This window comes from Gorilla gorilla, chromosome 11, assembly GCF_029281585.2.
Source record: "Gorilla gorilla gorilla isolate KB3781 chromosome 11, NHGRI_mGorGor1-v2.1_pri, whole genome shotgun sequence".
Lineage (NCBI taxonomy): Eukaryota > Metazoa > Chordata > Mammalia > Primates > Hominidae > Gorilla > Gorilla gorilla.
The window spans coordinates 113203429-113228320 of record NC_073235.2 but is presented as its reverse complement, the minus strand read 5'-3'; the positions used below and the strand labels follow the sequence as shown (position 1 = coordinate 113228320).

General features: G+C 34.6%; 1 protein-coding gene across 8 annotated transcripts in view; it reads right to left on the bottom strand.

Annotated features, from left to right (window-relative positions):
• CPS1 (carbamoyl-phosphate synthase 1) overlaps nt 1-24892 on the bottom strand; it is a 201976-nt gene that overhangs the window by 66970 nt on the left and 110114 nt on the right. For all 8 annotated transcript variants that reach the window (XM_055380488.2, XM_063695178.1, XM_063695179.1 and 5 more), the window contains 13 exons: nt 23703-23792; nt 21615-21743; nt 20954-21060; nt 19899-20037; nt 18917-18994; nt 17265-17363; nt 16289-16384; nt 12296-12485; nt 11144-11301; nt 9529-9657; nt 6611-6755; nt 4914-5124; nt 3297-3495 (listed from right to left, as the gene is read on the bottom strand). In XM_055380488.2, the coding sequence (XP_055236463.1) occupies nt 3297-3495; nt 4914-5124; nt 6611-6755; nt 9529-9657; nt 11144-11301; nt 12296-12485; nt 16289-16384; nt 17265-17363; nt 18917-18994; nt 19899-20037; nt 20954-21060; nt 21615-21743; nt 23703-23792 (1770 nt within the window). The remainder of the gene's footprint in view (nt 1-3296; nt 3496-4913; nt 5125-6610; nt 6756-9528; nt 9658-11143; nt 11302-12295; nt 12486-16288; nt 16385-17264; nt 17364-18916; nt 18995-19898; nt 20038-20953; nt 21061-21614; nt 21744-23702; nt 23793-24892) is intronic.

Genomic DNA, 24892 nt, shown 5'->3' with positions numbered 1-24892 from the left:
AGGAAATCACCTGTACCTGCTCTGGACCATAGTATTAAAATAAGAAATTCAAGGTTGAAGCATAGAGACCTTTTCTTAGCAAGATCTTGCTTTATGGGCATGTTCTTTAGAATGGAAGGCAAATAAAAAGAAACCAGGAATATATTAACACTGAAACAGAAACTATTTGTAAATGAGTATCAGTCAGTATTCAAGACAGGTTGGCTTTCCTTACAGCTAAGCATTAATATTAATAGAAACTTGAGAGTCATAACAAATACTGATGATTACGATTTTGAACGTAGGAGGAGACTAAACTTTCTGTGACAAATTCAATGTCTCTTTCCACAATCTTTACAGCTCATCATACACTAATCAATTAGAAAAATTATGTGGTGATTTAGTTTGGACAAGTTGCATGTCAGAACTAAACTTAAATTGATCTTGCAACCTACCCAGTTATTTTCGCTGGATAAACATTGCTTGAATCTTTTCATAGAATAATAGATTGCTATGCATTTTTGGTCTCCAATTTAAAATAATAGCAGTCATAATGCTATCTTCAGTAAACTTTTGTGATTCCTCAAATAGACTCAAATTACCACTAATGTCAGTTTAGGAAATCTTCATGTCAATTATGTGACAAGATACATATTCAATGATCACTAAAGCCAAACAGATAACCTTTTCACACTGTTCCAAATTTAATTAGAAATAAGGGAAAATTTACAAGAGCAGGAATAAACAACCTGTTAATGCAATTCAGATATACAATTTGCAAGTCATAGTGGTATCTTGAAGAGTTAGACAATATGTTTATAGATTGTCTAGCCTGGGCATGGAAAAGACTGCCAAAAATCAGACATTTTATGGTTCTGTAAAATTAAGGAAATATTTTGGGTATATTTAAGAAAATTTGAAGTATTACATATTTAAAATTTATCTGAAATTAGTTCTATAAGTAACTCTCCATATATTTTTATTATTCTTAAGCACAATCTATATAATGGTACATGGGATCCATTCAATTAAAAAAAAACCTGTATAACAAAGGAATATGTAACTATAAATGTTTGCTCAAAAATTGTGCTTTTCAATACTCTCTCTATATATTTCTGCTTTTTGAAACAGGTTCTCACTCTGTTACCCAGGCTGGAGTGTAGCGGCACTATAGGGCTCACTACAGACTGGACCCCCTGGGCTCAAGTCGTCCTCCCACCACATTTGCCCTATACTATTAAAATGCACCTTCCTTGAGTGACTATTTCACATTTTCCAGTGGAATGACTATAATGGGCTTCCTCAACCCTATTCTACTATATTCTCATAGCATCTATATATAAGTACTATCTTTTAATATTTACCAGAGATTAATAATTCATTGTCTATTCGGGTCAGTTTAGGTATTCTGAATTTACCAACCACAGACAATGTATCTCAATTATCTATAATCTATTCCTTTTTTTAATCCTCCCAGTGTCTTGCGTTTAGTAAGAACTCAGGAAATGTTTGCTCACTTTTTGAACTAAATGTAAGGCGTTAGACAACAAAACTCCCCCCTACCTTTTATTTTTTGTTTGACAACAAAATCCCTCAGATAAGAAGCCCCAAATGAAAATATTACATAATTTTCTCAAGTTCCTTGAACTACCGATTTTATGGTGAACATTATTTTAAAAGGACCCTTCCCATGAAATGTAAACTAAATAACAGTTGTTTATTTGGTGCAAACACTAGCAACATAGATTTTCATGGTATTTTCGTTCTATTTCTTTTGTACACCAAAAAGTATGATTTGAAAAATAAGATTTAAAACAACTATAATGGAGAAAAAACTAATATTTAGTGTTTTACAACTAGTAAGACATTTTAATTTAAAAGGCCAATTTGTTGATTTGTTATTACTTTAAAATCTTTCATTAGTATCTTACAAATTAAGGAAGCCAAAATAGAAATAATTCTGCCTTTCATGTGTGAATATGATAGACCAGTAAAGCATTTCTTTTTCTTTTTCCTTGTATTGGTGACAGATTTAATCTATATTTTCTGTGATTAGTGACATGCATTTCTGAAATGGCTGGCCTGGGTTTAGGCTATAATCTGTGTTATGGGACAAATAAAGAACAATATGGAAAAATATGTCATAAACAGCCTTTTGCTCTGTACTCTAATCAACTTAGATACATAGACTAAAAGCTCCCACACTGGCCACAACAGAAATAGAGATGAGATACAGATAAACTAAGATAAATGGTAGATAGACAAATGATAGAGAAAGACTGAGATTTGTTCATACTTCAGCACTCATCTACCCATGCAACATTTATGAATACTAATTTAATAATAACAATAATGATGGATTACATTTATTAAGAGGGGGTATTATAAGAATCCTGCAAGGTAGGTATTATTATTTCTATTTTATAGGTGTGGATCCTGAAACTCAGTCTTGCCTGAGAGTCTGTAGCTAATAAGTGGCAAGGCCAAGAGTAATATCCAAGTCCAGCTGGTTCCAAGTTTCATGTTTTCTCCAATATCCCAAACCTTCTGGATGCAGAAAATGATTAGGACTTGGTGGAAGGAGGCAAGGGAGTGAATCTCAGCAGAGATATGAATTCCTTTCTTTCCTGCCACACAGAAGAACACTGCATCTTTGAAGATGCAATAATCAAAGGCTAACTTTAATTTCAAATAGTATAACAGCACATGCTAAAAAATCTTCTAAAGATGTTAAAAGCTTAGAACTTTTTAGTATAATTAAAGAGGGCTTAATAATCCACTATGCTCATATCTATTTAGAATTTTAGAGCTGGAAGGATCCTGAGAGATGAACTAGTCCAGCCTCCTCTTTTATAGATGTGGGGAATGAGGTCTCAGGAAGTTAGAGCCACAATTTGCATGAATGGACTAAAGTTGAATTCTTAAGCTCAGTTCAGTGGTCTTTTTGATATATTATATTCTATATTACTTTCTTGATTTGGTTATAAAATATATTACAACTCAGTTATATGTATATGAATGTGTTTTCATATGTGTATCTATACTATATAGCCAGATATATGGCCTCACCTTTTGAATAGGAAGACCTTCAAATCCAGCAAAATGGCCATGTAACATATGTAATATGTAAACAATCAAATAGAGACCGTTAGCATATTAGTATGCTAATATTCAGGCAACTTTAACACTGTCAATTGCACCTTTAACACTGTCCATGTGTTGACGGTATCCAGGCAACTTTAACACTGTCAATGGTGTCACAAATTTAACAAAATAACTGAGAACAAGAAGAAAAGCGTAATAAACCAAGGACTCACCTCTCCTACACTTTTCATAGAGCTACCAATTCGGCTAGATGTTCCATGAAAACGGTCAAGATCCCAGCGGGGAATCTTGGTGACCATGTAATCCAGGCTAGGTTCAAAACAGGCTGATGTCTTCCCGGATACAACGTTCTTAATTTCTGGAAGTGGGATTCCTAGGGCAATCTTTGCAGCAATGAATGCCAATGGGTAGCTATAAAAAGAAGACAAATTTATTTTTTTTCTTCGAGCAATTATTGAAAACAGACCAAAACATAAATTGGTCTTTCTTAAAATTTCTGGTATTATTCTACTTCAGGGTATAAGACACTTGATTCTCTGTTCTGCATCAATATTTAGTAGCCACTTGCGGAATAATAGGAGTCATGATACAAAGTATAGAGGCACAGGTCACAGGAGAATTTACTCTCTATGCACTACATGCATTGCTACTACTCTCAACCTTCACCTCTTCAACCCAAAATCGATAGCTTTGTTGATAAATAAAGTTTAACCTTTATTTGTATTTAACCTCCACTAAGATGAGAATCTGCAAAATATTTTTTGAGAAAATATATACATATCTGTACATATACATATCTGTACCTAAGAATACAGTGGAGTTAGCTAGTACAAGAGAGTACATAATGGTCAGAAAATGTAGGCATTTCAAGTTTGGGTCCTTGCTCTGTCTCCAAATTATCTTTGAACTTTGGGCTCCTTACAAAACTAACACTTTGAGAACTTGACTATCTTCATCCAGAATGTCAGTTTGGGTTATTCTGTTTGAGAAAATAATTCATAGAACTATAGAATTAAAAATGAGTTCTTTAGTACAACTTCCACCTAACAAATGAGGAAACTGATAAAGACAATGAGTGATGTGCTCAAAATCACACGGTTAACAGAAGAACCAAGTGAGAATGCAGAATTGTGACTCCTGTACAGGGCAACATGCCTTTCACCACTCCACGCAGTGCTGTGGAACTACGTAAAAAAATCTAAAGAAGTAAATATTGTGTTCATTTAAATGCCATAATTTAAGTGTAAGGTGCTAAATATATTATTAGAAACCAAAGGTTTTGATTAACTTTCCCTCCAGTCATGCCTGCTAGTGGCTGTTACATAGACAGCAGATGTATTTGTTTGGTTGTAACAGTTACTTGTGAAAAAATTCCGCACTGTTCAGTCTTGTGGAGTTTTGATAAAATAAAAGTAATGTGTATTGCATGCTTGAGTCAAGTGAGCTATATTTTCTGTCAACTATTTGCTATAGGGCTATACACCTGAAGAAAACAGTTGAAGACTAAAATTAAGGATTAATCTGCACTTTTAACAACATCTGCAAAGTGCAATCAGGAAGCAGATTTTTCACAGCCTGCTTTAGCCACCTAGATTTTGATTCGTTTATGATTAGCCTGCAAACAAAGCCAGCTAGCAATATAATTTACCTCAATCTGGCAACAAGCTCATTAATAATCATATCCTCAGGGTGCTATAAATGATTTGGAGCTAACATACAGAAAAAGGGAACATAGTTTGTAAATGCAGTACAGTCTTCCACTATCTGTCAATTTTTCATTTCTATCTCAAAAGAATCTGCAAACCCATGGTCAATTATTCTGGTCTTACCCAGTGGCTTTTGAGGCCAGAGCAGAGCTTCGGGACAGTCTGGCATTCACTTCAATGATGCAGTATTCCATTGAGGTAGGATGAAGGGCAAACTGAATGTTGCATTCACCCACAATGCCCAAGTGGCGAACAACATTGATTGAAGTACGTCTCAACATCTGAAACTCGGCATTGGAGAGTGTCTGGGCAGGAGCCACAACAACTGAGTCACCTATATAACCAAGAAGCACTCATTACTTGGTGGCATATTGAAATAACCAACTTCAGCGACTTAACCATCTACTTGCATGATGCAAGACATAGAACAGTCTGAGGGTTTGTTGGGATATATATGTGATATCAGGTATTCCCCCAATTCCTGTTTTGCCCATATTACTCTGATACAGTACTTTTAGAAACCTCTCTAACCTTTCCCAAGTTCATCTATCTAGTAAGTAGCTATCAAGGCTTCAATCATCTACTTACTAGATTGACTTCAACTTCCCTGCTCTTCGTCTCAAATTATTTCTGAAGTTCTTCCTTTCATTGAATATTATCACTTAGACTGGCTCATCAGCTGGCTTTCTGTATCTCATCCCTTTCCATCTTCACTTCTCTCATCATAGCCCCTTATATCTGCAATCTTAGTCTCCATCCCTTCTGCCTTCAAACACACTCAGATCTTCACTGCCTCCGGAAGTCTTCTCCCAACATTGCCAGACAACCATACAAAGCTTCTTTCTCATTCTTTACATGAATGAGCTTCTTGAAAGTTTGCCAATTCTGCTTACCACTCGATACCATGTAATTCCTTTTAATAGAGCTCACAGAACTGACTTTGCAATGAAATTGTGCTCTTGGACATCCAAAAGAGCCAAATTAAATAATCAGTCTTGGTCTTGCATAGCATTTGATACTGCCAAAAACAAAGCTCTTTTATAAAATAGTTCTTGCATTGGCTTAGTTGGTACAGTACTACCCTGATTTTCCTCTTAACTCTTTATTCTCCCCTTCTATCTTCAACAGTAATACTTCCTCTTTCCCCTGCCCTATAAATCTAAATGTTTCCCAGAGTTCAAAGTTCAACCCTATTCTCTCCTCTTTCTATACCTATGTCCTTGAATACTTTGTCTATGCCTACGACTTCAATTTTCCCTTTTATGCCAACAGTTTCCAGTGTCTTTGTATCAACTTCTTTATTTCTATTTTATTTCTTAAATTCCATCTCCACATTCTCAACTCCCTTTTTTGACAGCTCTGCTCACACCTCAAATTTAGCACTTTTAAATCCTAAGTTATCATCTTTGCCCTCTTATCTGACTAGTGTAATTTCCTGAAAAACTTATTTCTATTATTGTGCCTATTTTCTAATTTACTGGGTGATTACCAGCTCAGTCTGCTTTAAACTGTCTCAACCTCCCTTCTTATTTCTCAACACCAAGTTTTATGGATCTTATTTCTACCATATTGCTTACCTTTGGCTCTTCCTCAATTAACTCAGTATAATATCTGCCTTACTTCACAGGGTTTGTGTGAAGATCAAATTAAATGTGAGAACATTTTCAATACTGTAAAATACTATGCTTGTCCAAAATGTTATCACTAGTTCTGTCAACTAGAAATAGTAATTTAAAGGCAACAACTTTATAAAGACTGCCTTGGCCATCAAAGACATGAACTGAAAGCATTACTATAGTTCTTGAAGATACTTTGCCTACCTGTGTGAACACCCATGGCGTCAACATTTTCCATGTTACAGACAGTGACACAATTGTCATCAGCATCTCGAACCACTTCATATTCTATTTCTTTCCAACCTGTCACTGACTTCTCCACCAGAATTTGGTTGGTCATAGCAAAGGCCTAGAAATTGGTGACAAAAGATATCAAAGAGTAAGAAAAAGCACTGGCTTCAACAAGGGTATTTGGCAAAATACCCTGGCGTAAATCCTGGTCAGCACTGAACTCTCAAACCCCGTCTCCATTCTCCCCTGCACAGAAGGCACAATGTGTCAGAAAATCAGTGAGGTACTAGGAATAGCATCCTGCAGTGAATATGCTTGATTTACATTATTGAGGCTTGCCATTCAAAGTGCTGATATGACATTAAATCAAACTAATTTAGGAAAAAGAGAAAATAATTGAGCAATCAGGCAGAGGGAAATGAAATTATTTCAGCAGCTAGGCTTCTGTGAAACCAGAAAATGTGATAAGTGTGAATAAATATGGAAAAATAAGTCTAAAGACTCTGGCTCTCTCTAAAATAGCTGAGGGTGCTTTGTACAGTGACACACACAATAAAAGTTAGTTGATGTTGATGAGGAGGAGAAAGGAGATGATGATGGTTGTAAACGGTTAGCCAAGATGGCACATAAAACTTGAGAATTAGAAGAATCATATGGGACTATTATTATGGTTAATCACTGCCTAAATGCTTAAATACTCTGAGTCATATATCATGTATGCCTGATTAGACAGATATGAATTAGCATAATTATCATTTCATATTTACGGCACACCCACAATGGGTAGAATACTGAACCCAAAATAGGAAAGTGGTAATCTCTGACCTTAGGACATGCAGTGGCTGATAATCCAAGGGAGAAATGTCTCATTGTCTTATAATATATTTGATTTGGTTTGGCAGTGAAAGGGAAAGCAGTTTGAATTTTTTCAAATTATTAATAGGCATTAAAATAATAATTTAATGTAAGTTTTTCTGTAACGTGCCTTAATAGGATTTTTTTTTAACTTCAGTCATCACTACAGGCTCCAGCACGTGCAAATGAAAATGTGACACATTTGTCCCCACAGCTGCCCACGATGAGGTTCTCAAAGTGGTTAGAAAATTCAGTAGCCAATGTTAACAATTTAATAATGATTAATTCATCATTCCGGTTGCCTGCTAAAAGAAGAAATCTAGGAAACAAAGGGTATAAATTTGGAAAAGTATTTTGCATTCTAATGAAGTAAAATGGATATTTAGATACAGGGAAAATTTGAAATTATCTTCACCTGTTTCCTCAGCTTGTTTTTATTTTTATTTTTTGAAGTCTTCGATTTTATGTAAAAAGTTAACTTAGGGACCTGGATAAGTTAATGCAGCTTTTAATGGTGCTAATTATAACCTCAAGAGAATAAGGGGATTGTTTAGGACATAATGATATGACTAATTATTCTCAAGGGAAGAGCGAGGGTTTTTTTCAACAAGAAAAACCATTTAAAGGACTATTGATTATTTGAGTACAATATAAATAATTGAAAGCTATTTCATTCCAAAATTCTCTTTATTATAAACTTGCTTACATGAAAAGTTCAGTCTTCAGATTGGTTTTTTATAGAGTAAAAAAATTAATAGAGAATATGTATACACTGTCACAATTTGCGGTTATGAAGTTGTTAATATTGAAAATATTTGGAGCATCTAACATGCTAGAGGAAATAAACTTTTTATCTTCAAAAACATGTTTTTGCTCTAAATATGTGATTCACATGTCCAGAATGGTAACAAGAAACATTTATGTGAGGTATGTTTCCCTTTTTTGTAATTTTCACAACTTTAGAAAAATGAAACCCAAGTTGTTTATATGTAAGTCTGCCATTGTAGTTATTTAAATATGCTGAATTGTACTCATCTGTTTTCAAAATTCTATGTCAACAATTCAAGGGTCTCATTTCACTTCAGTTCAAAAAGTAAGTAAAGATAAAACAATAAGCTGTTCTTGAGCTATTACCTAAATAATTCCCAAAATAGCCCTCACAGTAATTCTGTCAAATTCACTTCTATGACTGCCATGTAAGTTACACAGGTTTCTTGGCTGCACGTGTAATCATTCTTCAAAGACATTATTGAACTCCTGGTATTTCCAGGCACTGTTCTATTTTGTGGAAATAGAGTACAGACAAAAGTCTCTGTTTTCCTGGAGCATATTTTCTGCGTTAGTCTCTAATTTAGTTTTTGTAGCATATCTTACTTTTCTCAAGAGTTTTCCTCTAATATGCAAAAAAAGAAGTAGTTCCTAACATGTTAAAGTGATTTTGATAGAAAATAAATTATAAACCCTCAAATCTCTCGTGTTTTTATGAGTATATGGCAGTTGGTGGAGTTCAGTCATTTACTGTATTGAGTGGTTTATACCATGTATATTTTAGACACCTTAATTTTGAGTAAAGTCAAACTACTCAATGTGCTTTGTTTCACTTTCTGGATGTCATCTATGCCAGCCACATTATTTCTAAAAAATTAAAAATGAGACATTATGTCCTATTTTTCCTTAACCACTAAAACATATTTTAGCATTTTAAATATTTGGGAGTAGATTTTGAAACAAAGGAAGAAGGAGTTGAATTAAGTTCATCTCCTTGAAGTCAATAGATTGTACTATAAAAGTAAAATTTGAGGTAAAGTGACCACTGGTTTACCTTGAACCATGTGGTTTATCATTGCATCCTGGCATGAAGAGTTGCACTGCATGCTCTCTCAAAAGTGTCATCTTTTGGAACATGCTTTTGGAGAGCATGATCATGATTTAATAAAGAAAATGTAATTTCTCATCTACATAACTTTCTCTAGTTGAAAAGGTCTATCAAGTCAGTTTTTTTGGTTGGTAAGAATATTGTCTACAAAAATACATACCTTTGTGCTGAGGTCCATCAAAGTCTCTCTGTTGGGACAGATGCCTGAGCCTAACCCGCCCAGTGCATAGGCGGAACGGATCATCACTGGGTAGCCAATGGTGTCTGCTGCCTTCAGCGCATCCTCAATCTGTCAACAAGAACAAGGACTCAACATTTTAAAAGCTGAGCACACTGGCAGAACAGACCACACCAAGAGAGTCTGGCAATCAGGTAAACCAACTTATCTGGGGAGAGTGAATCTGGAAATATTCTATTATTCCCTCATCTCATTCTGAAAAGCAAGTGTTGTTACTCAAATGTTAAGTAAAATTCTAGAAGGGAGGATATATATATATATCTTCTAAGAAATATACTTTTGTGGTAAATTTTATCCTGTCCTGTTGAAACAGAACCATGGTCAAAGCAGAAATAATCATCATTCATTTGAGAATGGCAGCCATATTGAATTATTGGATTTTTACGATTTTTACATGCAGCTTAAAAGTCTCTGTCTTAATGAAACCAGGTTCTCTGCTGCTGAAGCTAGCTTGATGTTACCACAATAAGCCATTAGGAACACTGTATATAAATGGATTTTTCATTTTCAAGTTCAGTCTGAGAATAGTCCCAGAAGCTTGGAATTCTTTTTTTTAACTTACAGAATACAACATATGGTGGCTATATTTTTCTGTCATGGAATATTATTACACTACCAATGGGAATGTAATTACACCTTTCCCATATGCCTGTTTCTTTTCCTGAGGAAGCAAGGACATAATTAAATCTGGCAATGAAAGAACAAATGTATGGCAAGAGCTTCCCAAATTGTGCAGCAGAGCTATCCTGGGATTATTTGATTGACAAGTTTGTAACACAAAAGATACTTCGTAGCATTGTCTTCTGAAACATACATAACCCATTTTTAGTTGTCCCAGCAGTACCTGCTTTATTCCTAAGGGTGTGCCTGTTTCTACCATGGAGAAGTTGGATTTAACACTGCCCCTAGCACCTCCACTTCACCAGCTATGAGCCTGAAGTCAAAAATAAAGTCAGGGGCAAAAACAGATATAAAGTGAGCTGATTCTTTTTCCTGGTAACTGTTAATAGCTTATTGATAGGCATAATGGGCAATGGAGATAAATAACAGAAAAGCAAATCTTCCTTAAATATCTAAACTACAGGATTTCCAGTCATTTTACTGACTGGATCCATTTTATTCTAAAATGTTTATTTTATTTAAAAAAATTTAAAGCAAATTTCTCATTTGCAGGGCATTCACACATGCAAAATGTGTGATTGATCCCAGAAACAAGGTAAAAATTGCTTTGTTATTGCAAGTTGGTATGGTTCTTAGTTTCAGTTCAGGAGATCTGAGATTCATTGGCACTTCAAGCCTTGATAAACCACTTCATCTCTGGACTTATGTTTCTCTTTGCATGAAGTAAAATGTTAATACCTATCATTTCAGCATTGAGTGCTGTAATACACAATATTTCTAAACTATTAACACAATTCTAGAAGAAAATGCATGCAAGTATAATAATCTTAACTATTATTATTAGGCATGAAAAATCATTCTCCCTACAACCCAAGACAAATAATGCCCTTGTTTTTCCAAAGCAAAGAATCCTTACCGATTCTACTGCAAAACTTGGAGCAATCTTTTCATTGATCTCATTTAGTTTATCTGAAAACAGCTGCCTGTCTTCCGTTGCCATAATGGACTCAACTGAAGTTCCCAGGACTTTCACACCATATTCCTTGAGCACACCTCTCTTGAATAGTTCCACTCCTAAAGAAGAACCAAATAGGATTAGTTTTTAAAATCTCGAATTTTGTGCCTTTTTTAATAGACAACTGAATACAACTATTTTTTTAATCTTAAAATCCGAGAAGTTACCACTGTCTACAATAGAATTGCACTTAGGGAAAAAAATTGAAATAAAAATTCTGAAGATGGTCTGACAAAATATGTTACTGATGCTACTTTTACTTATATTACCATCTTCTGAAAATCATTTTTATCCTTATTAATAAAAGTCATAGTATTATACTGAGCCTTAAGATTTCAATATATTCCCTTTCCTCCTAAAGTCCATTTCTATAATGAGATTCTATAATTTAAAAAATCCCAAATATATGAGTACCTACCTGGGCTAAAAAATTATCATCAAAATGGTTTGTGTTTCCACTACCTAGCCACCTAATTTTGCCTTAGTCCTTTTTTTTTTTTTTGACATACAAGTTATATCACCAATTGCTTACCCTAACTAGCTAAAGAGATTCTTATTCATGATCCAGTTCCAAAGATTTGAAGAATTTTAAAGAGAACAAAGCAGTAGACTCAGCAGAAGTATGAAGTAATAGTAGAAAGACTGATCTATGCTATCATGAAAACGTGTTTGAGAGGAAATTGCTGCAGGGCTGATACCTAAGAGCACTTAACCAATGTTAATTCTCATTTTTCATTCATAATAGTTCTCAAGACCTCAATAGCAACAGAGAAAAGCAATATCCTGCGATAGAGTAGAGAAATTCAAGAAACCTACTGGCCACTCTGGAGCACTAAAGTGAAAGGTTTCTTTGTCTCTCAGCTATTTTGTGAAATTAACTAGTAGTATTCATCATATGACTATATTAAGTGGCTGTCTGCTAACTGCTTTCTCACACAGTAGAGGAAAGGTTTTATGAACACACAAAGCACAATTGTTAGATGAGCTCAAATAAAATATATTACACAGCAGTGCATATGTCAAAACTCTGCAATTAAGCTTATAAGAACTCACCACAGTTCAGAGCTGTCTGGCCACCCATGCCCAGAATTAACCCATCTGGCCGTTCTGCCTTGATGACCTCTGTGACAAACTGAGGGGTGATGGGAAGAAAGTAGACAGTATCGGCTTGCTTTAAGCCCACCTCATTGGTCTGGACTGATGCAATGTTTGGGTTCATCAGAACAGTTTTGACATTTTCTTCCTGAAAGAAACAAAAGAATCCAGTACATGAATATATGGTCTAAAGAAGAGAATGACCACACTTAAATAAAGAGACATGGGGTAACTAAGCTTTTAGGTTATCTGTGGGCTGTAGAGATCCGTAACAGGACTAGTGAAAGGAAGTTAAAGGAAGACAAGCATTTGGTCAAAGAAATGAAGAAATTCTTGAAAATGAAACTATCCAAAAGAATTGGCTGTCTCATGAAGATCACCATGAGGTGATCTTTGCCACTGCCGGCAAAGCTGGAGACCATTTCTATACAATTGGTCTAGAGATCCACAAATATTACTGAACCCTGTAGTTCAATCAACCTTAAAAGAACAATATATTCCAAAAATTTTAAATTAGTAAATATAAAATGGAACTAGAGGCAATATGAAAGCTGCTTATAACTATGTGGTCAATTTTAGAGTATGTGTCATGTGGCAATGAGAAGAATGTATATTCTGTTGTTTTGGGGTGGAGAGTTCTTACAAAGGTCTATCAGATCCATTTGGTCCAATGTCAAGTTTAGGTCCTGAATATCTTTGTTAAATTTCTGCCTCAATGATTTGTTTAATACTATCAGTGGAGTGTTGATATTTCCCACTATTATTGTGTGGGAGTCTAAGTCTCTTTGCAGGTCTCTAAGAACTTGCTTTATGAAACTGGGTGCTCCTGTGTTGGGTGCATATATATTTAGGATAGTTAGATCTTCTTCTTGAATTGAACCTATTACTATTACATAATGCCCTTCTTTGTCTGTTTTTAAATCTTCGTTCATTTGAAATCTGTTTTTTCTGAAATTAGGATTGTATCCCTTTTTTTTTTTTCTGTTTTCCATTTGCTTGGTAGATTTTCCTCTATCCCTTTATTTTGAGCACATGGGTGTCACTACATGTGAGATGGGTATCTTGAAGACAGCATACCATTGGGTTTTGCTTTTTTATCCAGCTTGCCACTCCATTCCTTTTAAGTGGGGCATTTAGCCTGTTTATATTCAAGGTTAGTATTGATATGTGGATTTGATCCTGCCATTGTGCTATTAGCTGGTTATTATGTTGGTTTGTTTGTGTAGTTGCTTTACAGTGACACTGGTCTGTGTGTCTACATGCATTTTTGTATTAGCTGGTAGTGGTCTTTCTATACTTAGTGTTCCTTTCAAGATATTTTGTAAGGCTAGTCTGGTGGTAATGAATTCCCTCAATATTTGCTTATTCAGAAAGGATCTTATTTATCCTTCACATGTTAACCCCCAAACCTAAAATAAAAGTTAAAAAAAAAGCTGCTCCCCCTTGTATTTATTTGTCTAAGAAGAACATTGAATGTACATTTAAAATGCAGAATAATGTGCTCCCTTCTTGCTGGAAGCACTGAGAGCCTTCTGCTGGTTTCTATTTATTTTCTAGATTCATGCTTGCTATAGTGCTTTAACAAAAAGCATTATACAACTGTTTGTACATATTTAAAAAACCATATGGTAAAAGAAATAAAACTATGTGTATGCATGCATGTGTGTGTGTATGTGTGTGTGTGTATATATATATATATATATATATATATATGAAGGTATTCATAGCTCTATCTCATTCCTTACATCGGGAGAGACCTTCAAAATAATTCTTTATGTAGGCTACTAAGGACAATTGTTTTATAAACCAGGATGAAGGTGACACTTAGCAAAATAATTATTATAACATACAGCCAGATGGTTCTAATTATTTCATACATTAGCATGTCAATTTTAAATTCTCCTAAAAAGTCAACAAAATATTCAGATAAAAGTATAGAAATTATTATTGAAAACCCCACATATCTTTGGGGAGGATCTGAATAAAACATTAAATATATTTTATGCTACTTTAAATTCAAATAGTGACTTAATGCTTGTAATGTACTTTTTAGTAATGTATTTGATTTTTATACCAAGACTATGAAAGAGATTTCAACCTTTTGGATGAAGAAATTGAGCTTCAGTAAGGTTAAATGGTTTGCAAAAGGTCACATAGCTAATAAGTGGCAATATTAGGGCTCTAATTCAAATGTTATGATTCAAATCCTATGCTCTTTCCTCAATATGAGTCATCTCTCAAGATTTTAAGAGTAATATTATTAACAAAATGTCAGGAAGATACAAACAGGTAAGCAAATGCTTTTATAATATGTGATGAATTTTAATAATTGAGTCCCAACTGAGAACATACCAGCAATAGAAGTTATAGAAAGCCTCACTACTAAAGAAAAGTACCAACAAACTTTAGTATATTTAAGTATTTTTCTGAATGTTCTATACAATGAATATGGCAATTTTTTATAAGTCAAATTATACAGGAAAAGATCCTATACATACACATGATGAGTGTTCATTTATTTTAAAGCTTATTTCAATCTTACTTTTAAATCATTCTGATTTTTCTAATTCTTGTTGCAATATATGCACCAATTTTTTTTAGTTTAAAAATCCACCTATAGTTATTAACCTTCTAAGTGATCACAATCTAATCTAATAATTCCTGTTCTTTAGTTAAAACTATATAACTTTACCCAATTGATGTAAAACACATTAAAATACAAACTATAGAAATTCTAATTATTTGTAAAACTCCCAAATAGAATAAAAACTGTATACAGTTAAATGTATTCTAAACTGTGAACACACTTAGATTGTGTACTAACTAATCTAAACCACTGGACAGTCTCCAATTATCTAATGAGAAATTAAAGCATAATACAAAGAAGTAAAACATCGTTTTGAAAATTTATTCCAAAAAATATGTGAGTGTGCATGTACATGAATGGAGGAGGGCATTAAAAAATAAAAACAAATGGGAAAAAGAGTAAAGTCATTGAGACTGTGTTCTACCTCTTCAACAGACGCCCATCAGGTGAAAATCTTTGACTATAGAATACTAACAAAAAGAAAAATAAGAAAACCTTTGGCCAACTATTTTTCCCAGGTTTGCCGTCCTAGTCTTCTGTTGCCATTCTATGCTGCCTCTACTAGCCTGGTCTCTGGTGAATGGAATTACACTGCAAAGCCTGAGGCAATGTCACCAAGAGCTCACATTGCCTCCGAATGGCCTGATTACCACAACGAGGGGTACCAACTGAACTCCTCAAGAGAAATACCTTAAATATACAATGGAATTTTTCTAAAGTTTTATTTTATTACAGTAAGTGTTGGGAGATCTCCAGAGAGTTTAAAGGAACAGGAAGGATGTCCTTCCACACCTGTGTACCAAATCCTTTCTTCTACTTGAAAATGTTGCCATATCATCCCATTTCCCAGGCACTGATGGGAGAACTGTGTCCCCCAGTGACAGATAATAATTTCTAAAACCTGAGCAAAATGTACTGTTGCCCTTGCTCCTCCAACTGGAGTTTCCCATTTCAACCACAGAGATGCCCGAAGCATCCTGTAGAGCACTTGAAGTACTTTAAAGCACCAAAGATGCCCAAAATTTCTCTTTCACATAGAAGACAAGTATATTTGAAAAACTCACTGCCTCAAAAGAAATAAACAGCATCAATAAATGTGGCTTTATATGTTTTCACTATAAGGAGGCAATAACCTAAATAATTTTGGAGATTAACCTCCTCAATTTACAGATGTGCACATTTGAGAAAGTTGAAATTCTTGCTCATGATCAAGCTTCTTTAATACAAGATTTATAAAGGCACAGTTAAGGAAAACAATTACAGCAACTTTGAAAAGAGGTAGTGTCATAAATCTAAATTATAAAATACTAATTAGACTCATTAAAGGAAGCATATTAATTCTAGTAAAGATCATATTCTCTCACCTTCATGGCTTTTACAGCTTGAGATCCTGAGTAATCAAATTCTCCAGCCTGACCAATGGACAGACCTCCTGATCCTAGAATAAGGACTTTGGAAACCTATAAGCAATAAGAAAAAGACATTGTTATTACTGCTAAAATGGGGAAAATAAGGCATTTTTCAAGATTGGAGAAGACAAACCACATTGTCTGAGTTTATGTGGTCATCTAAGGTCTAATGTTATGAAAAATATGTAATATATAGGGAAAAAGACTAATAACTTAAAACATCTCTAATTTCAATGTGACTTCCAAAGTTTATTAGGGTTTTTCACTTAAGAAAAAATTTTTGGCAGAGGTTTACATTTTATTTAAACATATATAAATATCCAAAAATATATACATATATGTAAATATATCTATGTGTGGTATTTTTTCAAATACACATACATCCTTCTAAATTTTAAATAATGATATGAGTGTGTAGTTTATGAAGGAAATGGGTAAAAACTTTATCACACTAACATACATATCAAATTAAGGATTTAAGTGTTATATTCTTTTCCATTTGCTTTTTAGAGGTAAAATAATACTCAGTACATGATGTTGAATAACAGTTATTCTAGTTGAAACAAAAAGAATTCTATCATCTGTAATGATTCTGTAGTCTGAAATGTATCTCATGTTTACATAGAGCTATGGCTTTTTGGATAATGGGAAATAAATTCTAAACTAAACACTATTCTTTGTTATGTTATTACAAATACTCTGGAAGAAGTAAACTTTAAAAGACATTATTTTAAATCAAAACATGAGAAGTTCCACTAAACATCATCAAGAAGGAACCAAATAATTAGTTACAAAATGACAGTCTATTACAATATTACCAGTCATCTTTTATTAAACACTAGTATGCCTTACATCACTTAGTTTTTTTAAAATCTTCATGTGATAGGGACAATCCAAAATTCATAAACCAAAAATAAGCCCACATACTGACCTCAACCCGAGATGCAACTAGTGCTGGCTTCGGTAAGACTGATGTAATGGTGGTAGCTTTTCCTTTCTTTATCAGTGAGAAAAAGGAATCAAACAGGTACTAGAAAAAAATATAACCAACTAGTTAGAAGCTTCAAAATTCTTAAGTTCACCAGATAAAATACAATATACCCAGTTAAATTTGAACTTCAGATAAGCAACAAATAATTTTTATTATAGCATTTCATCTTTTTTTGCTTTTTTGTCAATAACTAAATATCTGTTAGTGTGAGAATTTAATCAAATAAACACTTCTGTTCACTTCAAGTCTTATAAAAAAGAAGTTTCCAACAAGCAGTAAACATATCAGATGCCTTCTGAGAATGCCAAGTTTTTAGTAAATTGTATATCACTTGTTTCTTCTAAATCAAATTCTAGGTGGATATAACAATTGAAGCTATATCACTTATGATATAGAAAATTAGAAATACTAATTTAAATTTAAATTTCTATCGGCTCTAAAAAACAGTTTCTGAAGATTATTCTTAATCTTTGCCAAAGGATTTACTTCTGTTGTTTCACTAGATATGACAAATTACAACAAAGAATATTCATTTTGCAATTATTGGAAAGACAAAAAAGGAGAATTATATGACAGTGGATATTATTACATCTTAATTGCAATGTTCCTAATCCGAAGTACTAATATATGCTAATTTAAATTTTAAATTAAAAAACTACTTAGCATGTGTTAGATGATACACATAACTAAATTTGATTTATGAGTTTCATCATGGGTTGGTAATATAATACTGATTTCGGCTATTAAGAACCAATATTTCCTAATAATATTAAAACAAGAACAAAATATAAATATCTAAAACGGCAATTCAGACATGAGAGAGTAGAGCAGAGCTTGCAGAAAGAAAGCTCTTATTCTCTTCCCCATTTTACCTCGAAGCCTTTTCTGAGAGTTCTGACAATGAAGATTTGCTACTGGAGGCCCCTGGGTGTGGGGAAGTCACAATAGACTTCAGATTTTTCTGGATATCACCAGAAGAATTTATTTGGAAAGATGGGTTTGAACAATGAACTAAGAGCTCACACACAAAAAAGTAAAAATATTTAGATTAAATACAAAACTCCTCTAAGCATTCCTTGTGGTTCTTTTCTGAAGCCGTCTGAATCATCTATGTATGTGCATGCATGCCCTCTCTCCCCTCCAACACCCTTCCCCGCCTTCTCCTGCTGCTGTTTATTCTCCCTTAGTGGCTACACAACCAGTTGCCATAGGGATTTTTGTGAAGTCACAGATGGGGGATTAAAATTTCATTTCAGTCATGAGAACGAGAGAGAGCAAAAGGGAATTCATTTGCATAGTACAACAATTGTAAATTTCAGAACTAAATATATTAGAATGATAATGGGTTTAAATAAAAATACCATCGCTTCGGGTTTCTTAAGGGCTTTCCCACTTTAAATTTTAAAAAAGATAAAAATTTCCTCTGTGACATTCATGGGGAGATTTTAATACAAAATGTGTGTTACCAAAGGACTCTTCTTGAGAATGTTCTGCTCAAGATCATCTGGGGTGATTATTTTGGTTTCTCAAATTTCCACACAAATACATTTTTTTTTTTTGCATACATAATAGGCCTCATCTTTCTGACGTACCTCAGTGTCTGTTGGCCCCGGGGTGACCTCTGGGTGGAACTGCACAGCGAAGAAGGGTTTGCTCTCATGCATAATCCCCTAAAGGAATAAGAAACAGGAAGAAATTCCTTCTGTAACAATGAACGTCAAGTGTGGCTACGTATGATTCAGGGAACAATAAAGCTCAAATTTAAAAACTGAGTTAGATGCTTAATAAAATTTTTGTAACTAACAGTACTATTAAGTAACATGGTCTGATATCTTAAGGACTTACATATCTGACCTTTTTGATAAGTGTGGAAAATGGGTCAATGAAGACTCAACTGAATGTGTTTTCCTTTAAAATAAATAAATAAATAACAAATTTGGTCTATAGTCTTTGGGACCCCTCTGGGTTCTGTTCAGAGTAAACTCAAGTCCTCATCTTATCCCCAAGTCCGAAATTACTTTTCCAAGGGTCTTCTCAAACACTACACCAGTGCCAAGTAAGTCCCAGAGACCCATCCAGATGGGGCTCAAACAGATTTGGACCAACAGCCCACTAACATTGAATATATGAGATAGTTGTTGATTAATAACTCAAACAGTGAATCTTAACAAGTCAACTGATGAGAGAATAAGAGAGAGAAATGACGTTTTAAAACACAGAGGGCTATGGGAGAAAACCTATAGCTGTTTTTCAACACTCAACCCCAAAAAAATCACAAACAGGAGAAAGGTATTTGCATCATAGTGTATTTAAAAATTCTGGGTGAATATTCTGAGTGAATAATTTACTGCATATTTCAAAACAGCTAGAAGAGAAGATTTGAAATGTTCTCAATACAAAGACATAAAAAATGAGGTGATGGTTATCCTAGTGTGATTTGATCATTACATATGATATGCATGTATCAAAATAACACATGTATCTCATAAATGTATACGATGCTTATGTATCAATTATTTTTAAAAGCCCTGCATTTCTCATCACCAACTGAACAGGTTTATTGACATCATTTACCTCATTTGTTTGATCGTTGACATTCACAAAAAGTGGTTTCCAGCCAGCAGGGAGGGCGTTGTCCAAGGCATAGCCATGATTCTGAGCAGTAATGAAAGCCTGTTTGTTTGTGATATTCAAAACAGGCTGATTCTGCCCTCTGGAGAGAAAAGGAGAAAAAGAATAGGGAAAAGGAAAAGTGAAGAGAATAATATAAATGTATTCCTTATAAAGTAGTGAACAAGTAAAGCCTATTAAAATTCAAAATTTCAATTGCTTAGTGAAAATCGCTCTGTGAGAAAAGTCACAGATTGTTAATCCCAGTAATTTTCCCAACAAAAATCAATTCAGGAAGCTTTGTTGTGTGTTAAATACACAGGTCTGTTAAATTCTATAATCGGTTTTAGAAAGGGGGGCATTGCACTCATAACAAAAAGGGTTGCTCACCAGCTTAACAGAAACTAAGAAATATAAGCGACTTACTTTAAGAGAACTACAATAATTTTAAAGCCCGAGAGTTATAGGGAGATAACAAAGAGATGACTGCTCAGACCTGAATTATACTTTATGTAGAGGGTGGGCCATGGGAAAAAGCCTGATGTTTAATAAATTAATATTGTTTGAGGCAAAAAAGAGAAACCGAGAGGATCTAAAGGTTTCTCGGCTCTTAAGTCACACTTACCTTCTTAAAATGTTACAATGTTCTGAAATCAAGCTTAAAATCAGAACAATTTCCCTTGGAATATCATTTGATTGAGTATTATAACCTCAATTTATGCCAAGGGAAGGAAAATAACTTTAAATTATAGCAAGGTTATCATTAGAGAAGGCTGCTTTCCAAAAATGCAATAAAAGTGGTATCAGGTAGTCAAACAACTGTCAACCATGTAAGGCATGGTTATTTACTTTATTTTTTATTTTATTTATTTATTTATTTATTTTTATTATACTTTAAGTTTTAGGGTACATGTGCATTTATTTACTCTAAAGAAATGGCAGGTAAGTGCTCTGAGTTCTTTGTATTTAGTTAGTATGTCAGAGCTGGTTTACTGTAAGCAAAAGTGAAACTACCTCACCTGTTGGCCATGGACATCTTGTAGGTTTTGGCACCAGCAGCCAATCCTGTTATTAAGTTTCCTGTACTGATTCCAAACAATGGCTCCTTGCGATCACTCTCCAAAATCTAAATCAGGGAGAATTTTTATTAACCAGTTAGTACAGTTCCAAAAAATGTTGCTTCTGAATGAACAAAAATGAGGTATCCTTTTTTCTTAAGAAGGTAAAGAGAATAGTAACTGAATTAAAGAAGAATATAAAAAAGGACATAATTGACAAATTTGTAGCATTATAATTCATTAAGATTCAAACTAAACTAAATCTAATTTAATATTTCTTTAGAGACCTGCAGGTCTTATGGGTCCCAAGGTCATGATAAGGAACCATGAGTTGTCAGTTTACAACTGTAAAGCAAAATACATTTGGCCATTGGACTCCAGTTCTTTTAACTCAAGGACATGATCCCAAAGTTACTTTGCCTGAAGAAAAACCCTATTTTCTCTGATATTCTCTCCTCATTGGTTCCCCTACAGAATATCTCTACTGACACTGCCTCAGAAGTCACAAATACCAGCATTGAAAAATGCCTGAATAAATAAAATGTATCACAGCCCTTTCAGGGTATAGAGCGGAAGCCCCCACCTCCCACACAGATACACATGAATTCAAGGTTCATTGCACCTTTCTGACATTCTGAATTAGTGGTTCTGCAAGAGCTGGGTTCCCCGGTCCTCCCGCAATCAAAATCCCATCATACTCCATCTTGGTGAAATCATGGTTCCAGGGAACTAAGTGCACTTCAGCTCCTCGCTGGAAAAGAGACACAAGAATGATGAATTTAATAACATGTTTCTTTGCCAAAGTATAATTTTGCTAGACTTTCTCTTGACTAACCATTCCTTAAAGGGAAGGAAAAATTTGTAAACATTTAAAATAAATGATGCTGAGCAAAAATTTCTTTGGGGCCGGGCTTGGTGGCTCATGCCGGTGATCCTAGCATATAGGGAAGCTCAAGATAGGGGGGAATTGCTTGAGCCCAGGAAGTCAAGACTAGCCTGGGAAACAGGGCAAAACCCTATCTCTACCAAAAAAGATAAAACAAAAATTAGCCAGGTATGGTCCCAGCTACCCAGAAAACTGAGGTGGGAGGATCACCCGAGTCCAGGAGTCACAGGTTCCAGCGAGCCAAGATCACACCATTGCACTCTAGGCTGGACAACAAAGTAAGACCCTGTCCCAAAAAAAAATAAAAATAAAAAAAAAACACCATTAAAAGTTTTGATCCTGAAAAAATGGATAATGCACTCTCCTGCACTCAAGAGAAGTTTCAGTGCCTACAAATGCCATGACTGGACTGACAGGAGAGTAGGTTACCTTCACACGACCAGTTGCAAAAAGATATAAATCCATTTTCTGAAAATGTTAAGTTGGCCCACGTCAGACCTTTTTCAGTCTTGCCTTTTAGTCTTATCAAATTTTAATCAGCCTTCTTTCCTAGGGTTTTCTCATTTTCTGTAAGATTTATATTCGAATGGAAAACTTAGAAATTTCTTTTAATATAAAAGCACATAGGAAGGTGTCTTTGAGGGTTTCCCATGAAGCATTTCCTGAAACAAGGATTTAAGAGAACAAAAGCTTATTTGGAAGGTACTTCCATACTAAACAGAGAGGAAGTGACATCATGAAACACCCCAATAAATTATGCATTAGCAAGCAGTTACCACTAGGGATAAGTGAAGTTTAAGCCCACTAGGGAACTCTGAGAGCCCGTGTGGAATAGTTACCTTAGAGACTGCCTATCCATGGGACAAAGGAGCCGGGGTGGTTAAACACTGGCTCTTTCTGTGCTTTGGTTGGGGGCTACTCCAGAGATCATTAATTCTATGCCATTTACTGCCTGCCAGTAGGCTCCAGCCATCAGGCAAAGAGATATAGATATTTGCAATTGGAAGATGGGCAACATGAATTAAAATGGTAACTTGAGATTGAGATATACACAGGCCATCCACAGCATCTCCTACCATGCATGCTATCCATGCAAATGTTTGTTAATAAAATTGACAAGAATTTGAAATCATGATTTGAATATTGCTGGTATTCTCTAATAAGGAGGTACGATGAAGAGTCTCCCAATACGCATGCTAATTTGGTGTTATGCAAATATGTGTGTGTGTGTGTGTATGTGTATGGAGGGGAGATGTGTAGACAGAGACAGACTGAGAGAGGAGTGAGAAGAAGGAAAAATCCTAACAAAACTTTATTTAAGAAACATTATTATGATGGTTAAGTTCTCCTTGAGAATTTTTAAGGTTTAATTTTAACTGGTTGTCTAAGAGTTGATATAAAAACACTGTGAAAGTTCGTACTCTGTCAGGGCATGATTCCTACAGACGTGTGGTACAAAATAAATGTAAGCCCAAAGGAGATGCTATCAGACAGACTCTAGCTTTTTGGTCATCACTATACCACAAAGAAAGTGAACATGATGCATCTCAGACTGCCAGTCAATTAATGACAAGAACAGTCATCATTTTCTTCCATGTTTTAGTGGCCCTTGAGGTTTTTTTTTTTAAAGAAAAAACATAGCAGTCTATATTTTTAATTTGAACAGGGATAAATGTGTTATTTTGTAAATCAAAAGCAACAAGAAGAATGTAGACCCCTGACATTCTGAATGAATGCATAAGTTTCTCTGTGACAGAGGAAATTGGCTGAACACTAATGGTCAATATGACAAACCCTCACCTTTGAAATGAACAAATTACTTACCTTTACTAGCAGGCGGATTACATTGTTTTTAATCCCACAGTCTACAGCTACCACTTTCGTGGGGTTTCCTTTGCCGTACACCTTGACATCCTGCCATTTTAAAAACCAGAGAATGAGACAGAAGTCCCAGCTATGGGCAACAGACCAAAATCATAAACACATCTGACAATGCTTTGAACTTAGATTGGTAACAGATTGATTGTTAACTACTAGGGAGTGACTGGCAGTTAACAAACAATTTGTAAGAAAGGCACAACAAGTGCCACAGACTGTATCTTTTTTATGAGAAAAAAAGACTTTGTTGTTTTATATAAACGGTTGATTATAGTAATAACAATGATCTCTAAGAAACTGGTTGCATCCATAGTTAACCATCTTTCTCATGTTTTGCCTCATTAACAACTGGTAGCAATGAAATGTTTAAGCATTATTGCCTGATTGAGCACTAGACAGATGTGGCAATAGATACATTGTGCTTTAAATACCACTTGATCCTCAACCTGCACTAAAGATCAAATGGGGTAAAGCTGAATTACTGTACATTAGGCTTCTGCAGTTGGGCCTAATGGATAAAATCAGTATGAGAGTCACAGGAATTACTAAGCAGGTATAGACCACCAGTCCCTTTAGGTTGCCGTGCAATTGTTTGCATTTAAATGGTAGATTTCATAAAAAGATCCCAGAGCATATCATAATCATTATCTATGTCTGAAGCACGGCTGGGAGGCAGATCTATTTTCACAGGCATTAACCCAAGAAGCAGCTCCCCAAAGTCATAAAAGGAGAAATAATAGAGAGAAAGCCTAGAAGGGCGGGCACACACACTGGTTCCTGCTTTGAGAGTTAGCTAGCACGCTATGAATTTAGGATGATTTCATCGTTTGTGAAAATTTTCAGATGAAAAGTACAAACTGAGTATTTGAAAGAACAGTTGATTTTGACTGAAATATCTACCTCTCCACTAAGTCTATATAGAATGTGAAATTATAATCCTTAGACTGTAGTTGAGGAAAAAAATATATAAACTATATCTGGGTTTTTTTTTCTCCCACTGACTATTCTGAAGGAAAAAAAAATACCCCAATCCTTTCATGATCTGGGGGGAGTTATTACTGAATTGAATGCCACAGGTAATCTTTCTCATCAAATAATTTGAAAAAGTACAGATCTTTTCTTAACCTTAGGCTTCT